Source organism: Balearica regulorum, chromosome Z (genome assembly GCF_011004875.1).
Source record: "Balearica regulorum gibbericeps isolate bBalReg1 chromosome Z, bBalReg1.pri, whole genome shotgun sequence".
In the NCBI taxonomy this organism is placed as follows: Eukaryota; Metazoa; Chordata; class Aves; order Gruiformes; family Gruidae; genus Balearica; species Balearica regulorum.
In genome coordinates, this window is record NC_046220.1 from 28,195,911 (window position 1) to 28,214,852 (window position 18,942).

General features: G+C 38.8%; 1 protein-coding gene across 3 annotated transcripts in view; it reads left to right on the forward strand.

Annotated features, from left to right (window-relative positions):
• The first annotated feature begins 290 nt into the window (after positions 1-290).
• SLCO4C1 (solute carrier organic anion transporter family member 4C1) overlaps positions 291-18,942 on the forward strand; it is a 28,394-nt gene continuing 9,742 nt past the window's right edge. Inside the window, exons 1-8 of one of the 3 annotated variants that reach the window (XM_010298705.2) lie at positions 291-548; positions 5,744-6,007; positions 10,028-10,222; positions 12,710-12,806; positions 13,717-13,838; positions 15,290-15,405; positions 15,708-15,852; positions 17,475-17,670. In XM_010298705.2, the coding sequence (XP_010297007.2) occupies positions 332-548; positions 5,744-6,007; positions 10,028-10,222; positions 12,710-12,806; positions 13,717-13,838; positions 15,290-15,405; positions 15,708-15,852; positions 17,475-17,670 (1,352 nt within the window). In that variant the 5' untranslated portion in view covers positions 291-331. The remainder of the gene's footprint in view (positions 549-5,743; positions 6,008-10,027; positions 10,223-12,709; positions 12,807-13,716; positions 13,839-15,289; positions 15,406-15,707; positions 15,853-17,474; positions 17,671-18,942) is intronic. The other 2 variants (XM_075740964.1, XM_075740963.1) reach the window with 2 other exon arrangements.

An 18,942-nucleotide genomic window follows, 5' to 3' on the forward strand; every position in this document is an offset into this window, starting at 1 on the left:
GGCAGAGAGACGCGGGCCACGGTCCGGCGGGGCTGGGTGCCGAGGGGCAGGTGCAGGGGCCGGGCGGCGAGGCCACGGCCACTGCAGTCCCTTCCCCGGCCCGGGCTCGGAGAGGACACCACCAACGCAGCGCTCTCGCCGGGCGGCGGGAACCGCGGGACACGGCCCCCAGCTGCCCGGGCGGGGCGGGGCCGGGCTGCCCTCCTCGGGAGGAGGGGGAAAGCGCCGCCACCTGCCCCCGTCGGGGCCGGCCCGCCCTCGTGGTATTTAGAGGAACGTTGCGCCCGGGTATCGCTTGCAGCCCGGGTCGTTTAGTGGTGTATTGCTCGTCATGAGGCGTGGTGGTATCGAGAATCCGGTGTTTGAGCCACCCAGCCCCGACCTCGGCCGCCAGCGCCAGGTGAGCCCTGCCGGGGCAGGTGCCGGCGTCCCTGCGGCAGCTGAGGAGGGTCCCTGCGGGTGGGGCCACTGTACCCCTAAGGCTCTGCAGCTCTGCAACAACCCCGAGGGCTACCTGGCTGCCTACAGCCTCCTGGCTATCTTTCAAGGTAACCTGTTCCTGCTGCCTTGCCTTGAGCTGCTGGCCTCTCTGCTTTCCCTGTGGGACCTGGCCCCTGCAGGCCTTCCACTGCCCTTGGCACATCTTGCTCTTCATCCTGGAACTGTGGGAGAAGCCAGGTGGGAGCTTGGACTGGGGAAGGCTGGGAAAGAGTGGTGGCAACTGGGGAGGTGGGTTCCTCTAGCTGCCTGAGTCTGGTGCTGTTGCTGTAGAGTGACAGTAGTGGCTTCAGTAGGGGAAGAAGGTGCCCTAGTGCCTTGGATAGGGAAGTTACTCATACTGTAGTACACTATACTTCACTCTGTTCCTCCTTTTCTTCTTTTTACACCTACTTTTTTGACCACTTCTGAGTCCATGCTCCATCAGCTCTGTGTTTCATGCTCTTGTCTATACTGTGTCCCCATTGCTCGTGGGAAAGTAGTGCTCCCTATGTGCCTCACAGATTAAGACATATGAGCCAGGGCATAAAATACATGATATAAACCAATAGAAAAAACTGTGTTGCCCTAGCGTGTACTTTGTCACCTGGCTGCCAATTAAAAAGTACCTTGACATGGTTATGTAGGGCTTTGGGTAATTAAGATGGCTTAAAAAAATCTGGATTTGTTCTGTGGGTCCCAGTGCAGTCACCTTTGTGACACTTAACTAACAGCTTAATTTGACCTTGGGGGGAATCTGAAGTTTAGCTTGCTCTTAATTTCTGTTGTTCAGCTTCAGATATTCTTGTCCATATTTTTGGTTTCCTGTAACAAGATTCGTTAGGGCCTTGGCAAGCCTTAGGCTTAGAAAGTAGTAATAACAGCTGGGGGGGGAGAGGAAGCATTAGTGTACCAAAAATACACACTCGAGGATTGTAAAGCTTAAATATTTGTCTGTCAAATGGAGCTATTGGATTAATCTTCAGAACCCTTCAACTTTATTTACTAGCTAGGAAAGAAAACTGTTTCTTGAAAAACTATGAGGCTTTCAAGCTTGTCCTTTTTGCTCATAAAGAATAAGACTGCTGTAGGGGGTTAAGAGGAGATATAGAAGAAGAGGTTAGGTGCTAGAAGACCAGGCAGCATTCCTGCCTGGAACCACGCTGAGGTAACCGGGATGGTCTGAGGAGAACTGAGCATGAGGTTCTGCTTAAAACCTAGAAGGATGTGACTGCTACTTGTGTTGTTTGGAAAATCCTTAGAAGAACCAGTGCCTCTGAGTATGTGTTTTCATGAACTCTTTCTGATTTCAACATGTTTAGAATCTGATCTGTTCTTAACATATATGTGTTCTCTTAGAAGAGAGGTATTCAGAGAGGTTTGGGCAGAGCCTGTTGTTTCTTGCTGTATTTGAAAGGCCATGATACAGCTGGTAGGACCAGGAGGTGATCACTGTTGCAGTTGTCCTGCTGTTAGCTCTAATTTATTTTCTCTAATGTAGTAAAAAGAAAGAGAGGAGTGGAAGAACTTCTTGCATAGCAGATGTTACTGGCTGCTTAGTAGTAGAAGACTTTTAGACCACACATGTATATTTTTGTAGCTTAAGAATACAGATAGGCCACCAAAAATACCCTGAATGTGACACTGAAAAATTTCAGATTGTATCAATTAGACAAAGCGTCTTGAATATTTCCAGCACTTCTGAATTTGCTATAGCAGTGTTTCTTTAAATCCAGTTTGCTATCCTGATCATCTGCTCAGCTGAATAATGAATTCAGTATCACTTAAATTTTATCTCTCAGTAGTAGTGTGGATAGGTTCCCAATTATAAAAAGGTCTTGTATCATAAGAACCTCTGTCCCCTTAGGATGCTATGGGTGTAGATTATGCCACTAGGTTATCCAGGTCTTGGTCCTGTTATCTAACTGTAGATGTATGCCAGACCTCAGAGAGGTACCTGTCTACTCTAGTTCAGATTTAGGGCCTTAATGTAAGGAAACTACTGATGCTTGTTTTAAAAGCTGATGTAGGTATGGCTATTACAGATCTTGTGGCATTCTTAGTGATGTTATCTAGATTTTTCTGAACGAGTACCTTTCCTTTGGATACATTGTAGAAAGGGAATCGGTCACTGAAGACTTGAGTTGCAACTCTTTCTGAGAAGCAGAAAACCAGGAATCATTTTCAGACAAGAAATTCAGTGCTGCATGTGAAACTTCGCAAAAATGTTCAGGTCTTGCAGCTTCAGAGTTTAGATAAGCACAGAAAACAATGCCATTTTGAATTAATGTGTGCTACTACTGTACTCTAGATGTGGGCCTAATTATTTAATTTACCCTCCAAATTACAGAAACCATCACTGAGGAACATAAAATATGTCTATAAAGCTTGCTAATATACTTTCAGGAAAGTTTGCTTTCTAACGTGCTGAAGAATAATAAGTGATCCTTAACACACTTCTGATGTGTCCAAGTTGTTATACTGGGCTTTTTACACAATGAGTGAACATAGTAGGTAGTTGTCTGCAGTGACCTGGTACATGTATGTAGATATTTGTATGTGTGTGTCTAATGGAAGGCATGTATTAGGTTGTTTTCTATAGCAGCCCTAGAAAAGAGGTTATTGTTGTCATTAGCACCTGATTTGCTGTATTTCAGCTTCTTGGGAGAGTCCAGGTGAAACTTAACTCTTCATTTCTGGTTGTTTCTGTTTCAAGTATATGTGAAACCTGTATTTCCAGAAAAGAAAACACTTTACGTAGAACACAGTTACATGACTAATACCTGCTTTCTGTATAGCACTTAGAATTGCATAAATGTATGATTGCATCTTGTAATACAATAACCAGATATGCTGCAGTTCATAGCTGTAGTAGCAAACAAGGTAGAAGTTATCTCACTATTTTGAGTATAAGAAGGACTGCTTATTCCTCATGGCAGTAATAATTGTTTTAAGAAAACAGCAGAACCAGTGTTCGAGATTGGTCCAGTCTAATATATCTGAAAACTCTGGACAGCACTAATATTTTATACCCTGAATAGATTTGTTACTGGAAGGACTTTTAAATTATTTTGTTTTTTCTTTTTTTAACTTGGTGTCTGCACACCACTGCTTTAAAGCCACTGTACTTAGAACAACTGTAGAGCACTTTTTTTCATTAAATGGATGAAGAAAAAACACTCTTGTTCTTCGTAGTGCAAATGAAGTTGTCTTATGATTAATCTAGCTTTTGTGGATCGGTACTCACTGTACCTAAACTGCTAACAGATGTGGCAGGACAATAAGGTTTTGGATGAGAATAGTTAAAAAAATTTCTATGCTAGTATTTAAGTGTTGAGATGTCCTTGTAGAATTTGTTTTTCTGATCAAGTTAGTATAGGCCTGGTTCCATCATTCCTGAAGAGTCTTCAGTGATTAATCCCTAGATGATGGCATTGTAGAAGTTATGCTACCATTCATCACACCTACATTTTTACAGATGAAATCTAATTATCCAATAAAATTAACTGCAAGGTTTTATGGCTTTTACAATGTAAATTAAAGGTGGCAACTTAAACTACAGGTAAAAGACAATGTCTTCTAGTTCTGAATTCAACTTGCTACATAGCACAGTGACTTCATGTGAATATTTTAAGGCCTTAGTAAGTGTTTCTAGTGCTGGCAATGGGAAAAACTTGTTTGTTCATTCCTTCATGCTAGTGGTGTTCTTTGGTCAATGCTCCTTCAGAAGACAGCTGCCGAATGTCCAAATAATAGCAGTGGAGTAACATCTGAATGCTTCTGTTAATCCCATATAAATTTAAGTGTGGTGGTCAGACTGACTGCTGAAATTGTCATCCTTAATAAAGAGGCCATAGTAGGGTATTAGAAAATTAAGATTGTGCCAAAAGCTGCCTCCTTATAGAAAGCCGAAGTGCTTCATTATGATGTGGATTGCACTGATTAAGAAAACAGCTGGTTGGTCACAGATTTGGAGTAACTTTTTTATAAGTAGAACAGTCTAGGCAGATCTGTTGAAGTTCAGCCAGTGTAGTTGCACTTCTGGATGGTGCAAGGCTTGTTGAAAACGAACTTAATCCATTTCTGTCCCCAGCCATCTATCCTTCTGTTCTGATCTTGGAATGAGAGTAGAGAATTGTGGTTTGAATTTCAGAAAGCAGAAGAATAACTGTAGGGCCTGTGTCATGAGATGCTCATCAGTCACCTGTGAGATTACAGAACCTTTAATCTTATTTGTAACTGTGATTCCAAGACTTCCTAACTTTTTTCCATGGTATATATTTTCTTATGGGCACAGTAGACTACCATGAAGTTATCTGACACTTATGAAGTACAGGTATTCATCTGACTTGTAACAGAATCCTCTTTTGGAACTATAAAAAGTTAACTCCTATAAATTTAACTACTGGGTCTTGCACAGGTAAACAGAACGTGAGGCAGGATGGGAGATTCAAGTTAGTATCTACAAACAGCACTTTAGTAAAACTGGAGGCTGTGTATAAGCATGCAGTAGCAATAGCAGCTTACTTGCTTCTACTTTTGGATCAGTTATTTGGAGTTCACCTGTGCCTAAGTAAGGCAGCTCATGCAAGGCCTCTTCTCCAGGTTGTCTGATACTTCTGCTTCAGGGAACTTCAGATAGATTCAGAAGGCAATTTTTTTTTTTTTCCTCAGTTAATCACCTCAATTGCTCTGAAACAGTGGCAAAGTATTTTTAAACAGCTTTATACTTTTTTATATTACAGGGAAGGATGCCTGTTCAAAAGCTTTCTTATATCTTCCCCTTGTGATGGCAGGGAGGAAATCATGTTTCTTTGACAATCATTATTTGAAAGCTGTGTCCTGAATGTGCTTCAGTTGTAGCTTGTGTTCTAGTGCAAGTCATAACCTTGACTATTTCCTTTTAATTTGTACAGTATCTTGTGACACTGTAAAGTATTCTCTTTGAAATCTGTCTGTTTCAAACTGCATCTAGAACCTTAATACATCAACAGTGTTTAGAGCATGGTATTTTGTTGGTTTAATACTTGAGTGTTGAACCTTTAATGTCCACAGGAGAGAATAAAATTGAATAGGTCCTGTGCAGTTTGGCTGACTTAATTTGGCACTGTATCAACCCACAATATACCTGGATTTCAAAGCTAAATATCTTAAAATACAGCTTTGTAAATATATTCACTTTAACCTTTCCATTGCACAATGGTAAGTTTGCCCTTGCAACTCTATCAAATTATCTTTGACTAACTATCTCCTTTTTTTTTTGTAGGTATTGTGGTAAATGGCCTGATTAACATTAGTATTTCAACAATTGAGAAGCGTTATGAGTTGAACAGTTCCCTCACTGGCTTAATCTCTGCAAGCTATGACATTGCTTTTTGTATATTATCACTGTTTGTATCTTTCTTTGGAGAAAGAGGGCACAAACCACGATGGCTTGCTTTCTCAGCCTTTATGCTAGGATTGGGCTCACTTATATTTTCCTTACCACACTTCAGCAGTGGAAAATATCACTATGGAGCTAAACTTGAAGGTAAGCTTATCCTTATGTTTTGGAAGATTTAAAAAAATCTTTGCAGCAACTTGGTGCAACTCTTATTTTGGTATTTAATTTAGTTTATCTCCATCAAAGTCCTAAAATCAGGGTATTATCTCTAACAGTGAAAATAAAATGTTTCTGTGAAATCCATAAATTCAAGAGATTGCCCCTCTACTCTGCTCTTGTGAGACCCCACCTGGAGTACTGCATCCAGCTCTGGGGGCCCCAGTACAGGAGAGACCTGGAGCTGTTGGAGAGAGTCCAGAGGAGGGCCACGAAGCTGATCAGAGGGCTGGAGTACCTCTCCTATGAGGACAGGCTGAGAGAGTTGGGGTTGTTCAGCCTGGAGAAAAGGCGGCTTTCTGGGAGATCTAATTGCGGCTTACCAGTACCTGAAGGGGGCCTACAGGAAAGATGGTGAGGGACTGTTTGTCAGGGAGTGTAGTGACAGGACAAGGGGTAATGGGTTTAAGCTGAAGGAGGGTTGATTTAGATGACATGTTAGAAAGAAACTCTTTACTGTGAGGGTGGTGAGGTACTGGAACAGGTTGCCCAGAGAGGTTGTGGATGCCCCATCCCTGGAAGTGTTTAAGGCCAGGTTGGATGAGGCTTTGGGCAAAGTGGTCTAGTGGAGGGTGTCCCTGCCTACAGCAGGGGTGTTGGAACTAGATGATCTTTAAGGTCCCTTCCAACCCAAACCATTCTATGATTCCATGATACCTATCTCTTCTCATAAAAAATGTTAAGTGCAGTGTGCTTAATGCTAACTACTTGCATCTCAACTTAGTGACACACCTGTAACTAATAAAGAAACATCCAGATATCTTTAAAGCAGATGACTTAATCTTTTAGGATTGTCTTAATTGTTATTGCAGTGTTTAATCAGATTTATGCCTTCAATGACTAAGCATATTAGAGTGCTCACTGAAAAAATCAGTAGCTGTTAAGCAATCTAATAGAAGATTCTCAATTTCTGGTTGTTGATTCTCAAATTAGGGTTTTTTAAGTGTTAATCACGTGACATACTTCCATGAACTTCCAGGTTCAGATATGGACCACTAGCTTACCAAAGTTATTTAACTATTATTCCCCATCTAGTAACTGAGGATCTGAGGCAGAAGTTAATTGAACTTTTATCTGAACAAGGCCAAAATAAAAGACTCTTCAGTGTTTGGAGGCTATGATCAGATGATTGCTTGTTATTCCCTAGTGGAGGGGCAAGAGCTTCCTTGCTCTTGGCTTTGACAGTCCCATTTCTCTACAATTTCAGTATTACTCTCACTACTTTACTAGTATGGAAGGGAAGCTGAATTTACTACGAACAAAGTTCCAACCTGATTGTAGGGTTTTTGTTGAAACAAGATACTGACAGGATAGGAGTGGGAAGGGAGGTGACCAACTGTTGCAACTGATTTCTCCCCCTACTACAAATTTTGGTTGAAATCTCAAAGAGTCTATTCCTGTTTCATCAAACACCTGCTACTTCAACCATTAAAGAAGCTGTAGGTGTTGATACCTTTTTAGGGCTCATGTTCCACATGGACTTTTGAAATCTAAAAGCTGTAGGGAAGACTTTAAATGGAACATGTGCTTTCTTCTCCGTGCCATAGGAAGCTGACTGAATTCATCCTGGTTTGACTGCTGTAATACAGGTACCTATGCTGTGACTGTATTGAGCAGATTTAAGGACTTAAGCTGACTTAAGCGAAACACTATCAAAAATAAATGACTACAGAGTGCAGGGAATGTCTGCACCATGACAGGCTTGGCATAAATCTGCAAGTGCTGTGCAATGGCATCCTTAACTGTTAAGTTAACCACTGTACGTGATTTTATAGGATGTCTGGTTTAGCTAGCTCTGATGTTGCTAAAGCATCTTAAACTCTGCAACTAAATGGATAGCTAATAGCACCATACCCTAAAACCTCTTCTTTGTTGCTTATTTGTTTGCATGAGTGGTTTATGGAGATTTTAATGTATTGAAAGTAAACTCTTTTATTTGATGCTTTGTATTGAAATCTACCACCTAATTTATTTCTGAACAGTTCCTAGTTGGTTACTTATTTATGGTCATCTGTTGTATGTAAATACAGTGAGTTTCACCTACAGGACAACTTCAAAGTATAGTTAAGAGCAATATTTAATATGGCTGCCAGGTTAATTAATAGATCTAGTCTGGAATACAAAATACATCTAGCCTCCAATATAAGACTTACAGACTTCCTGGAACTTGCTGGTTTACCTTGAGATATTAATTTACTTTTATTCTGAGTATATAGATATCCTACTCTACAAAACTATTCAGTTAGTAGTATTTATCATAATAATACTCATTGGAAATTGTTTAATCCATTTTATATTCAAAGAGTAGCTAACCAATGGCATACCTACTTACAGAAAATTTTAGCCACGCAAACCTGTCTTGTCTAATCTCCAGAAAGGCTTCAGATTCAAATTTGTAACCTAGATGTAACCAGCTATTCTGATAACTTTTCTAGGTTACATGGGGTCTTCAGTGTCTCGGCTGGTTCTGGTATTTGTAGTCAGGAGCTCCATCTAGTGGTTTGCGTGTAATGAAACCATTCTGTATTTGATTATCCGTAGACGTTAGAGGACTGTAAAAATTCCAGATGTTATAAGCAATGGACTTTTAAACTTCTGTCTCAGATCCTATTGAAACATGTTTAAATTTTTAAAAGATGTCTGTCACAGCAAATGTGAAATGTAGATCTTCACTTGACACAAGGAAGATAACTTTATTGTGAGAACATTCAAGCATTGGAACAGGTTATCCAGAAAGACTGTGCAGTCTGTATCTGAGTGGTTTCAAGACCTTGCTGAGTAAAGTCCTGAGCAACTTGGTCTGCATGCAGTTCTGACACTGTTTGGATTAAGAAGTTGGACTACATGATTCCTTGTATTTATGTCCTCTAAGCCTGAAGTGTGGATGAACTTGCCTTCTGTTTTCTTAAGTAAAAAATGTTCTCAAATGTAAAAGGACCTGAGAAAAATGATGTAATAATTTTGTAGCAAAGTACTGAGATTTAATCAGTCTGCTCATCTGATCTGAAGGGTGTTTTCATATCTTTGCTCTGTATGTATTGTTTCCACTAAACTGATGGGTTTATCTTCTTCCTTAGGGTTGTATGCTGTTCTGTGGAAAAACCTGGAAAGAACCATGCTTGGTCTTGTGTTTTGGGTCTTGTTACTTGGGACTGTGTGCTAGTAAAAGTGCAATGATAGCATGAAAGAGAAAAGAAAACATACTCCCTGTCTTCACTTCCTCTTGTCTCTTCCCCCCTTATAGTGCCAAACATTACAGGAGCAGGTGCAACCTTAGGCTGTTCTACCTCTGCTTCCCTTTGTGTGTGTGTGCGTCTGGACAAGTACAGAGACTTTACATTAACTTCTCATTCTGGAGATATGGCAGTGTGCGCTCTGAGAGATAGTGGTGTATTTAAGTTGTGCATTGTTTTTTGTGGTTGGTTTTTTATGTAAATACTTGTCAAAACAGCATATGAGAATGGAGGATTATCTTTGCTTGCAACTCTGCACTTTCCTCTCCAGCAGTCCAACTTTCCTCAGATTTTTCAGGCTACTCTGTCACTTAAGAATGGAAGTTGTTGTTAGTGCTCCTCAGAATTGTACAAGAACAAAATGAAGTGCCTGTTATCTAGGAGTATTCACTAACTTGTTGAATTTGATAGGGGTTTTTTGCATACTTCTGGTCCATAATACTTTCAACAAGCCAATGTTTTAATATGGCTATGTCATCTATCTTTCCTTCCTAGTAAGGAAACAAAAACCAGGCCATGATAGTATTTATTTTGGGGGACATGATATCAGATAATGTTAGGGCACTGTCATATAGGAAATATTAGTAGGCCTGAAAATGGGAGCCTGGGACTAACAGCACTTCATGTGTAGTTCAGCCTTCAGTACAGGTTTTTCTTCAGTTGAATTGTGATGGGCTGGGTAACAGAATTTTGAAGTCTTGCTGTCTCTGTCTTTCAGATACATGCCAAATTTCAGGAACAAGCTCTACTAACTTCACTTGCAGTGCAAGCACAAAGTCTTCACTTCCCAACTATCTGTATGTCTTTATCCTGGGACAACTGCTGCTGGGAGTTGGAGGAACTCCACTATATACTTTGGGGACAGCTTTTATTGATGATAGTGTCCCAAAACACAAGTCTTCCCTTTATATAGGTAACTTTTAAAACTGTTTATAACACATTGTCTGGTTAGATCATAGACTGCAATGACTTAGAAATGCTTTTATGAATTCCACTAATTAAATCAATCTTGTCATTGCTTATTTGCATGTATAAAATGTTTCTATATCAGTTACTGTACAAGTTAAGTATTGGTTTGCTATAAGTGTCATGTCTTTGCTTGTCTTAGTTACCATCTAACAGTAGACTGTCCCCTGAGTGCAGGGACACTCCTGAGCATCACATAATTAATGCAGTTCTCTAGCCACATACAAATTTGGCACTTCAGGAGGAAATACTGGAAGTATCTTTTCTTAAGTGAAAGTAAAGGAAACTTAGAAACATGGAAAATGTGTTTGTCTTACTGTGGGGCTGTTTGAAAGCTAAGAAATACTAATTCTTAGCAGTGGTTTTTAATCTTTCCAGTCAGCACTATCTGGGTTATGTATATTTTTACTGCCAAGTTCCTTGTAGTCTGAGTGTTTTCTATAGCTTTGATACTTGCTATTTTCCCCATTTTAGGTGTAAACTGATAGAAGTATTTTAGCTATAGTGGTAACTCGCAGGAGGAATTCAAAGCATCTTAGATTCCTGGATTGTTTTCCAGATGAAATCAGTATTTTTTAGGGGGCAAAATTGAAATCATCATCTATTTGCATACAATTCTTGCTTAATTGTTCCAGGCAAGTCACTTCATTTAGTGCCAACAAATAGAATAGTTGCATATGTTAAATAATAAAGACAGCTTTTATTTTTGCTGTTTCTTTATATTGAGAGAAAAGATTATTACACTTTTTATTTCACTGGCTTCAGAAAATAGAGCAGAATTAGGGCTATCTGTATGATTACAGGATCAAGAAGTGGCCTGAAAACTCAGGAGAATGGTGTTAGTGTTCATACTTAAAACATAAGACCAATACAATAAACTAATGCTTGTGCAGTCTTCAGACCACTGCGCAGTTCAGAACAACAGTGTATTCTGCCTAATATAACAAAACTAGAAGACAAGTGAGTAGACAGGTAGCTACCTTAAGCCTTAATTGTTTTTCTTGCTTTTATGCAATGTATTGAGGATTTAAAATATATTGTGTTAGTCTGCCTAATGCGAGAAGGCTTGTGCAAGACAGCAAAAAAAACCCCAAACAACCCCTAAATCTTTCTGCTAGTGTCTGTAAATAGCTGCTAGCACCTTAGACTTTAACTTTATAAGCTTTTAACTCATAAGGTGGTGGTTTCTTTCTCTTCTGAAAATGGGTGTGTTTTCACAAGGACTATTCTTTTCTTGCTGAACTGAGGCATCTACATCTAAAGCCAAAAGTTAAGCAATTCTGAATGGTAATTCAAACTGAATGGTCTGTAGGAGGAAACAGGCACCTTCTAAGCCAGGTTCAAAGTTCTGTAGGATGAATGTGGACTTAACTTGGAGAGATCCTATGAGCATGTCAGTATTTCCAAAATACAGGAAAACCTGGGATATGTTAATATTTATTTTGACTTACTGATTGTCCACTTTTGTGTCCCTTCCCGCCCCCCACTCCCATACTATTCCTTCTTGCTGTCTAAAGAGAGTTAAATAATACTAAATCAGGTTCCAGGCACATTGGAAACAATTGAGAAATCCAGATTCTTCAGGCTAGGGAAAAGCATAGAATATTGGCAGTAAGGATGCATGTCCTACCAATTATTTAGACAGATCTGGTTATTAGTTGCAAGCTTTTATCTGCACAGACAGTGCTCCTGCCAGCAGTGTAAAGTACATAGAAATCTGGCTGGTAAGTCAGGGAGACTATTGTGACATTGAGAAAATCTTGTCCTAAGGTAAAAAAAAAAAATGATAGACCTAAGAGTGCTTTTCAGCAGGATATGGTTACACCTGCAACTCTGGGGGGGGTTTGTGTGTCTCTTTGGGTTTTTTTGAGACTGTCAGGAGCTGTTAAGAGCCCTGGCTTTGTATTTTAATGCTCATATCAATAAATGGAAGTGCGTATAATTGAGTTCTCAATGAACTCAAGTGGCAGATAATACTCCAGTCAAAAGCTTTAATGGAACCCTGGCGTCTGGTCTTGGCAGATCTAAAAACCAAGTGAAGACTCAAAATAAAAATATGTAGGTTCTTAAAGATTGTGGGCATGCACTATTAACAACTGATGCTCATAATAACCTCCTCACTTCAGAAACTTTTTTCACAAGCTAGCTTGTGATTGTAGGCACAAGATGTGCAAAAGGTAATCTAATAATGCATAAAGATGCTGTTGGTGAAGTGTCTTTTGCTGAACTTCTGAGTTGCAGATTTTAATGTGCTACAAACTTTCTTGTTCAGTGACAAATACAAATCTTGTTGTGTACGTGCTATAGTCAAAGTAATGACAGTGAAAGAACAGGTTGAATTACAGAAACCATTTGGTCTGAAGTTGATTTAGGATTTTTTTTTAAAGAAAGCTTTAAAAATGTATGGTGAACTTGACATATTTTTCTCTTCTAGGAATTGGCTATGCCATGTCACTGCTGGGTCCTGCTATTGGCTATGTCTTAGGAGGGCAGCTACTGAATATATATATTGATATCCAGCTCCCAGAAAGGCAAGATACACTCTTTCGCTTTCTATTTTCTTTTCCTAATAATTCTTACTAAAATCTTCAGTTGTTTTCCATGTGATGAGGAGAAATTGTGAGTAGTATTTCTGTTTGGAAAATACTGCATTTTCAAGAGCTTTACCTTGGTAACAAGTTGCATTCACAAGGGCTTCTAGCAAATGAGTTACTTCCTACAGTGAGTAGTCACTCTGTGTGTGAAGGTTTCTCTGTACTGCAAATACACTAGCTTTGAGGTATTAGCTATTTTAATGCTGATTAACACAAACTGCTTTGTCTTTTGATTAGTTGCTCATTTAGGGTTAGATTGAGACTACTGATTTCTTGTGCAAAAGGTTTCCCTGAGGTGGGATATAAGGTAGGATACCACTACTTACCTCCTGGGGAAGAATTTGCTAGACAATCTACCGATTGAGTAATAGTACTCTATTCAAAAAATGTTATAAATTGTACTACTGTGCAAACCAACAACTTCATTTACACGCTATTTCCTCTGTTTTAGGGACTTCAGATCAATGCAATGGCATTCTGAACTTCTGTACTGGCTTTCACATAAATAATTGATTCTGAAGATTCTTTCTAAAACCAACTTTTTAAGTATCTTAATGCTACAGGATCTTGAAATCTGGGCCAAATAGTAGCCTTTAAATCAGAATGAATTTGATTAATGAGTTGAAACCTCTACTTGATAGAATACGATATTTTTATAATAGAGCCAATGAATGTGCTTTAAACAAGCAAACAATACATTTAATACATATAGGAAACAAGAAAATTACAATAATCAAAGGCATTCTGTTAAATCAATATTAAAAAAAATTTCAGTTCGCTGACATCTGATATTGCTGACTTGAATTCATGAACGGTAAATCTCCTTTTTTCCAAATTATTTTTCCAGTACAAAGATGGATCAAGATGACCCACGTTGGCTTGGAGCATGGTGGATAGCATTTCTTGCATGCTTTTTTGCAATTTGGCTTCTTATAATACCTTTTTCATGCTTTCCAAAGCACCTGCCAGGTAAATGTTTAACAATAATGGGCTACTTTGAAAGAGACATTTGTTTATACTTGTGGTTTATAGACTGCTGGACTGAGTGATTGATTCCTCTTTGATTCTGTTTCTCAGTTAACTGTCTTTGGCTAAAATGTGATAATAAAGACCTTATTTCCAATATGCAGCCTTTAAAACAAGGCAAGTGGGCTAGAGGGAGGATCTTGTGTACATAATAATGTATGGTAGGACTAGAAACGGGTACTACATGCAAATTGATGATCGAAGTTTGGAAGATGCTTGCAGTTAAGCACCCAGGACTGTATTTAAAGCTGCTATGGTACCAACCAAAATCACAAGGAAATTCCACTGACTTACATCATGCATTATTTTCTCTGATTCTATTGCCTTATTTTGTGTGGAATAATAAAGCATGAATTGAAGTAGTAGAGAGCAATAAGGTCTCCCCTCAGCCTGCTCTTCTCCAGACTAAACAACCTCAGTTCCCTTAGCCATTCCTCATAAGAGTTGTGCTCCAGACCCTTCACCAGCTTTGTTGCCCTTCTTTGGACACACTCCAGCACCTCAATGTCTGTCTTGTAGTGAGCGGCCCAAAACTGAGCACGGTACTCAAGGTGTGGCCTCACCAGTGCTGAGTACAAGGGGATGATCACTTCCCTAGTCCTGTTGGCCACACTGTTTCTGATACAAGCCAGGATGCTGTTGGCCACCTTGGCCACCTGGGCACACCGTCTCCTCATATTTACCCAGCTGTTGACTAACACTCCCAGATCCTCTTCTGCTGGTCAGCTTTCTAGCCACTCTTCCCCAAGCCTGTGGCATCGCATGGGGTTGTGACCGAAGTGCAGAACCTGGCACTTGGCCTTGTTGAACTTCATACAATTGACCTGGGCCCATCAATCCAGCTTGTCCAGATCCCTCTATAGAGCCTTTCTACCCTTCAACAGTCCTGCCCATCAACTCTTCTTACAGCCAAGACCTTCCAATGGAAGCATTATGCTTTCAGCCACATTCTTCTTTCTGCAGCAATACATTATTGAACTTTTTATTATAGAATCATTGAATAGTTTGGGTTGGAGGGGACCTCGAAGATCATCTAGTTCCAACCTCCCTGCCATGGACAGGGACACCCTCCACTAGACCAGGTTGCTCAAAGCCCCATCCAACCTGGCCTTGAACACTTCCAGGGATGGGGCGTCCACAACCTCTCTGGGCAACCTGTTTCTGTGCCTCCCCACCCTCACAGTAAAGAATTTCTAACATCTGTATCTACCATCCTACAGTTTAAAGCCATTACCTCTTGTTCTATTACTATATGCACCAATAAAATATTGAAGAAGACTTAAATGGTGAGGTTAGTTTTCCCATGGAAGGGAAACACTTACTTTGATGCTTTTTCTGACTTTAACAGCACAAGTATTCAATGTTTTCATTGTCATAAATATGCTCATTTGCAGGAACAGCAAAAATACAGGCTGAAAAAATATCTGAAACTCATAATGATGGAAGTGAGGCACTTGTTGAGACCAAGAATATTGGAAAAAGTTTTAAAGACTTTCCCATGGCTCTCCTGGTAAGGAAATCTTGAATTTACTAAAACTGATATATTCTGAAAAATGCAGTTGTTTTTCAAGTAATACATAAGCATTCAGAAAAGTAACTGCTGCTTTATCATGTTATAATAGGGAAGTCTCTTTAGTGCTACTGATAATTTAAGGCATATTCAATTTATTGATGCTTAAGATTTTTAAAGCAAGAAAAGCATATTAGTGAAGTTTCACATAAGAGTTTCTACTTTAAAATGTAGTGACTTTTAGTTTACATGGTACTACAATGAAATAATTTCCTGAGTGTCATGCTAATTTCCCTCCATAGATACTGTTGAAGAATCCAGTGCTTATGTGTCTAATAATAGCCAGTTCTTCAGAAGCTTTAGTTGCTACTGGCTTTGCCACGTTTCTACCAAAGTTTATAGAAAATCAGTTTGGAAAGACGTCAAGTTTTTCAGCAACTCTTGGAGGTAATGTGGCTCTTCATTTTTTAAATCTTCCTCCTCATAAGTGGAAGCTTATATAAGTATTTTGTGTTTGTCTGAGGTAATTGTGAATATATTTATATGAAATGCAGTTTTCACAGCAGAAACAATATTTTTATATTATTCTTGCCTGAAAACCCTGGTACTTAATCCATCAAGGGTGCAAAGCTATTCATCTGTAAGCTTGGAAGACTTGATACTTGTATTCAAAGTAGAATGAGAATTTTGTGTGCTGCTGAAACTAATTTATTGCTTTTTTTATTCTTGGTAGAAAACATGTCATTTTCCTCATTTAAAATTAGCTAAAGGACAATTAAGCCTCAGTCTCTACTAAAGGAAGCAACAGGAAGGGCAGCTGGAAAAAAAGCAGTGCTTACTGCAAGTAAAGGATTGACTTGGCCTTTCCCTTCAATTCCACCATAACACTACAGTGAAATAGCTTACCATAAAATGACTAGTCAGGGTATATTATAAAACTATTGTGTAACTGCTGCTATAGTTGACCCACTGTCACTTCTACATATCAGATAATGGGAATTAATAGGTAGAACATGGGAAGGCTATGAAAAGCTGAGAATTGGAGAAACAAATAGAAAAATCTGATGGAAGACCTGTGCTAGGTAGGATCACATTAACTCTGACACAATTACTCTGAAGAATATGACCAGATCAAAGCAGATAGGCCAACAGATGCTTGCAGTTTAGCAGACTTAGTATTTCTGGAACATGTCTTGCTAGATTACTTCAGCTGTATAATGCTGGAATATAAGCATATACTAGTTCAAGTGCTCTTTCTGCAACAGAAATATATTTGGGAGAGGCTTTCTGAATGACTTACTCCCCTGGATAATACTAGATAGTACTACCACTATCCAGATATCATTGCTTCAAAACAAAGTATCTGCAAGTTCTACATAGCAATACATTGCAATATGTGCTCAATTGTTAAACAGTTATCAGCAGTGAAGTGGAAAACTGAATGTTCCTTTTTTGTCTATAGACCTTGTTAGAATTTATTTTTAATTTGTGTTGAAAATATTGATAGTGTTAATCCAATATACAGATTTAAAGAAATGCCTGCATTAATGTTGGAACCTAGCTGTACCTGAACTAATGTTGAGCTAGCCAGTTTAAGTGTTACCAAAGACCTTACTAACTATTTAAACTACCTTTGATTATGAGTGTCTTTGGCCTGTGCAGTTCTGCCACTGTACCTGAACTGTCTTTAAAATTAGCTGTCTCAGGTCAGCGCAAGTTACAGAGTTCTGTGTTGTATTGTAGATTAGCCATATAAGAATACTAAGTTATGTATTTGGCATCTGTACTGGTGTTCGGAGATTCCTGCCCAGTATATAGTACTTTAAGTAATCTAGTTTTGCTGAATAAGTTATGGTCTCAAGTTGAACTTCTGGAAAGGCTAAAGAAAATGTAAGGGTAGAATAAATTACTGACGCTGACAGATTCTGATAGGATGGTACATCACATGGACTCCATCTTAAGATACAGGTAACTGTTGTGACTTTTTTAACATAAAATTGCACTCTAAACTGCTTCATTAATTATATCTTGCATTTTTGTGTAATTGCTGGTGTCTTGTTTTTCTCTAGGGCTTGTATTAATTCCAGCAGCAGCACTAGGCCAAATCATAAGTGGCATCTTGGTTTCCAAGTGCAAAATGGATTGCAAAAGCATAATGAAGTTCATGATAGGCACTTGTTCAGTGGCCCTGCTATTAAACACAGTGTTTTTATTTGCTAAATGTGGGAATGAACCTTTTGCAGGTGTCTCTGAAACATATAATGGGTAAATATATTTTAATGCACTCTTAGGTTTGGTGTTAATTTTTAAAATAATAAGCTATATCACAGAATACAAAACCTTTAAAATGTCATATTTTGCCTTGATCTATGAAACTGAAATGTTTTATTGAATTCTAAAACCTTAGTCTTAGAATCTTTATGTAATAGATGATTAAGAAAATGTAATGATACATTGCCTGAAATATGTTCTGAGCACACTGGACACACTTGACAAAAAAATCCTCGCTTCTGTAACCATTCTATGTGTTGTAACCATGGTATTGACTACAGCTAATTTTGTATCTCTGTAGAAGTAGCATGCCTTTTGTATCTTGTTTAATTAAATGACTGGTGACAATCTAGGAAGTTTGTTCCTACCAGTCTGCCACATGCAACAATTTCATGAGAGTACTGAGGTGCACTGCAACTTAAACTAATTGCAATTTTTTCCCTAGAAGAACAAATTATTATAACATCAGGTTCTAGCATATCTAGCCTCTATTTACAAAGGCAGCTTTCTTTTCTTTCCTGACAAAATGGCTGATAGAGGTAGAAATTTAATGCGAAGAGAGCATAGGCCAGTGACCAAAGTTGAAGAATAAAATGGGTGGAGTAACATGGTTAACTGAAACATGATGTTAGAACAAGAAGTTCCATTTCATAAGATCTACCTACATACACTAAACTGTATTTTAATATTTCTCTGACCATGCATAACTAAAGGTTCAGTCCCCCTTTGTAGGTGAGGGAAAAGAGACATTGTTTACACATGTAAACAGGACAAATGTTGCTATTGACTTGATTAAATACTTCCAGGCTTGACATGCCTCATAGGCTAACAAGGCACTGTATGAACAAACCTGTGATTAGTGAAGTTGCTTATGATGCACTGCAGTGCTTTAAACCAGAGCAAACTAACTTTGATTCTTCTGTGTATGAAGAATGAACTGATGTAACTTAGTAGGGTTCAACTGTACTACAACTAAATGAAGTATATAGGTAGTTATAATGTTCCTAATATTCCCTGTGCAGTTTGAATGCTATGTAAGTAATCAGCTTAATTCATAGATAAATTATTTCTCCTCTTAGTATTTGTGACCATCTTAAATTCTCTTGAAGAAACCTGCCTGTTTAGGTAATGAATCTGGAACTTTCAGTTTACAGTACAATATTTAAACTACTGGCAGTGTCAGTATCCTGATTTCAGCTGACTGAACTCTTAACCTGTGAAGCTTCTTTACTTATTACATGCAGTACTACTAGAAAATCAAAGGGT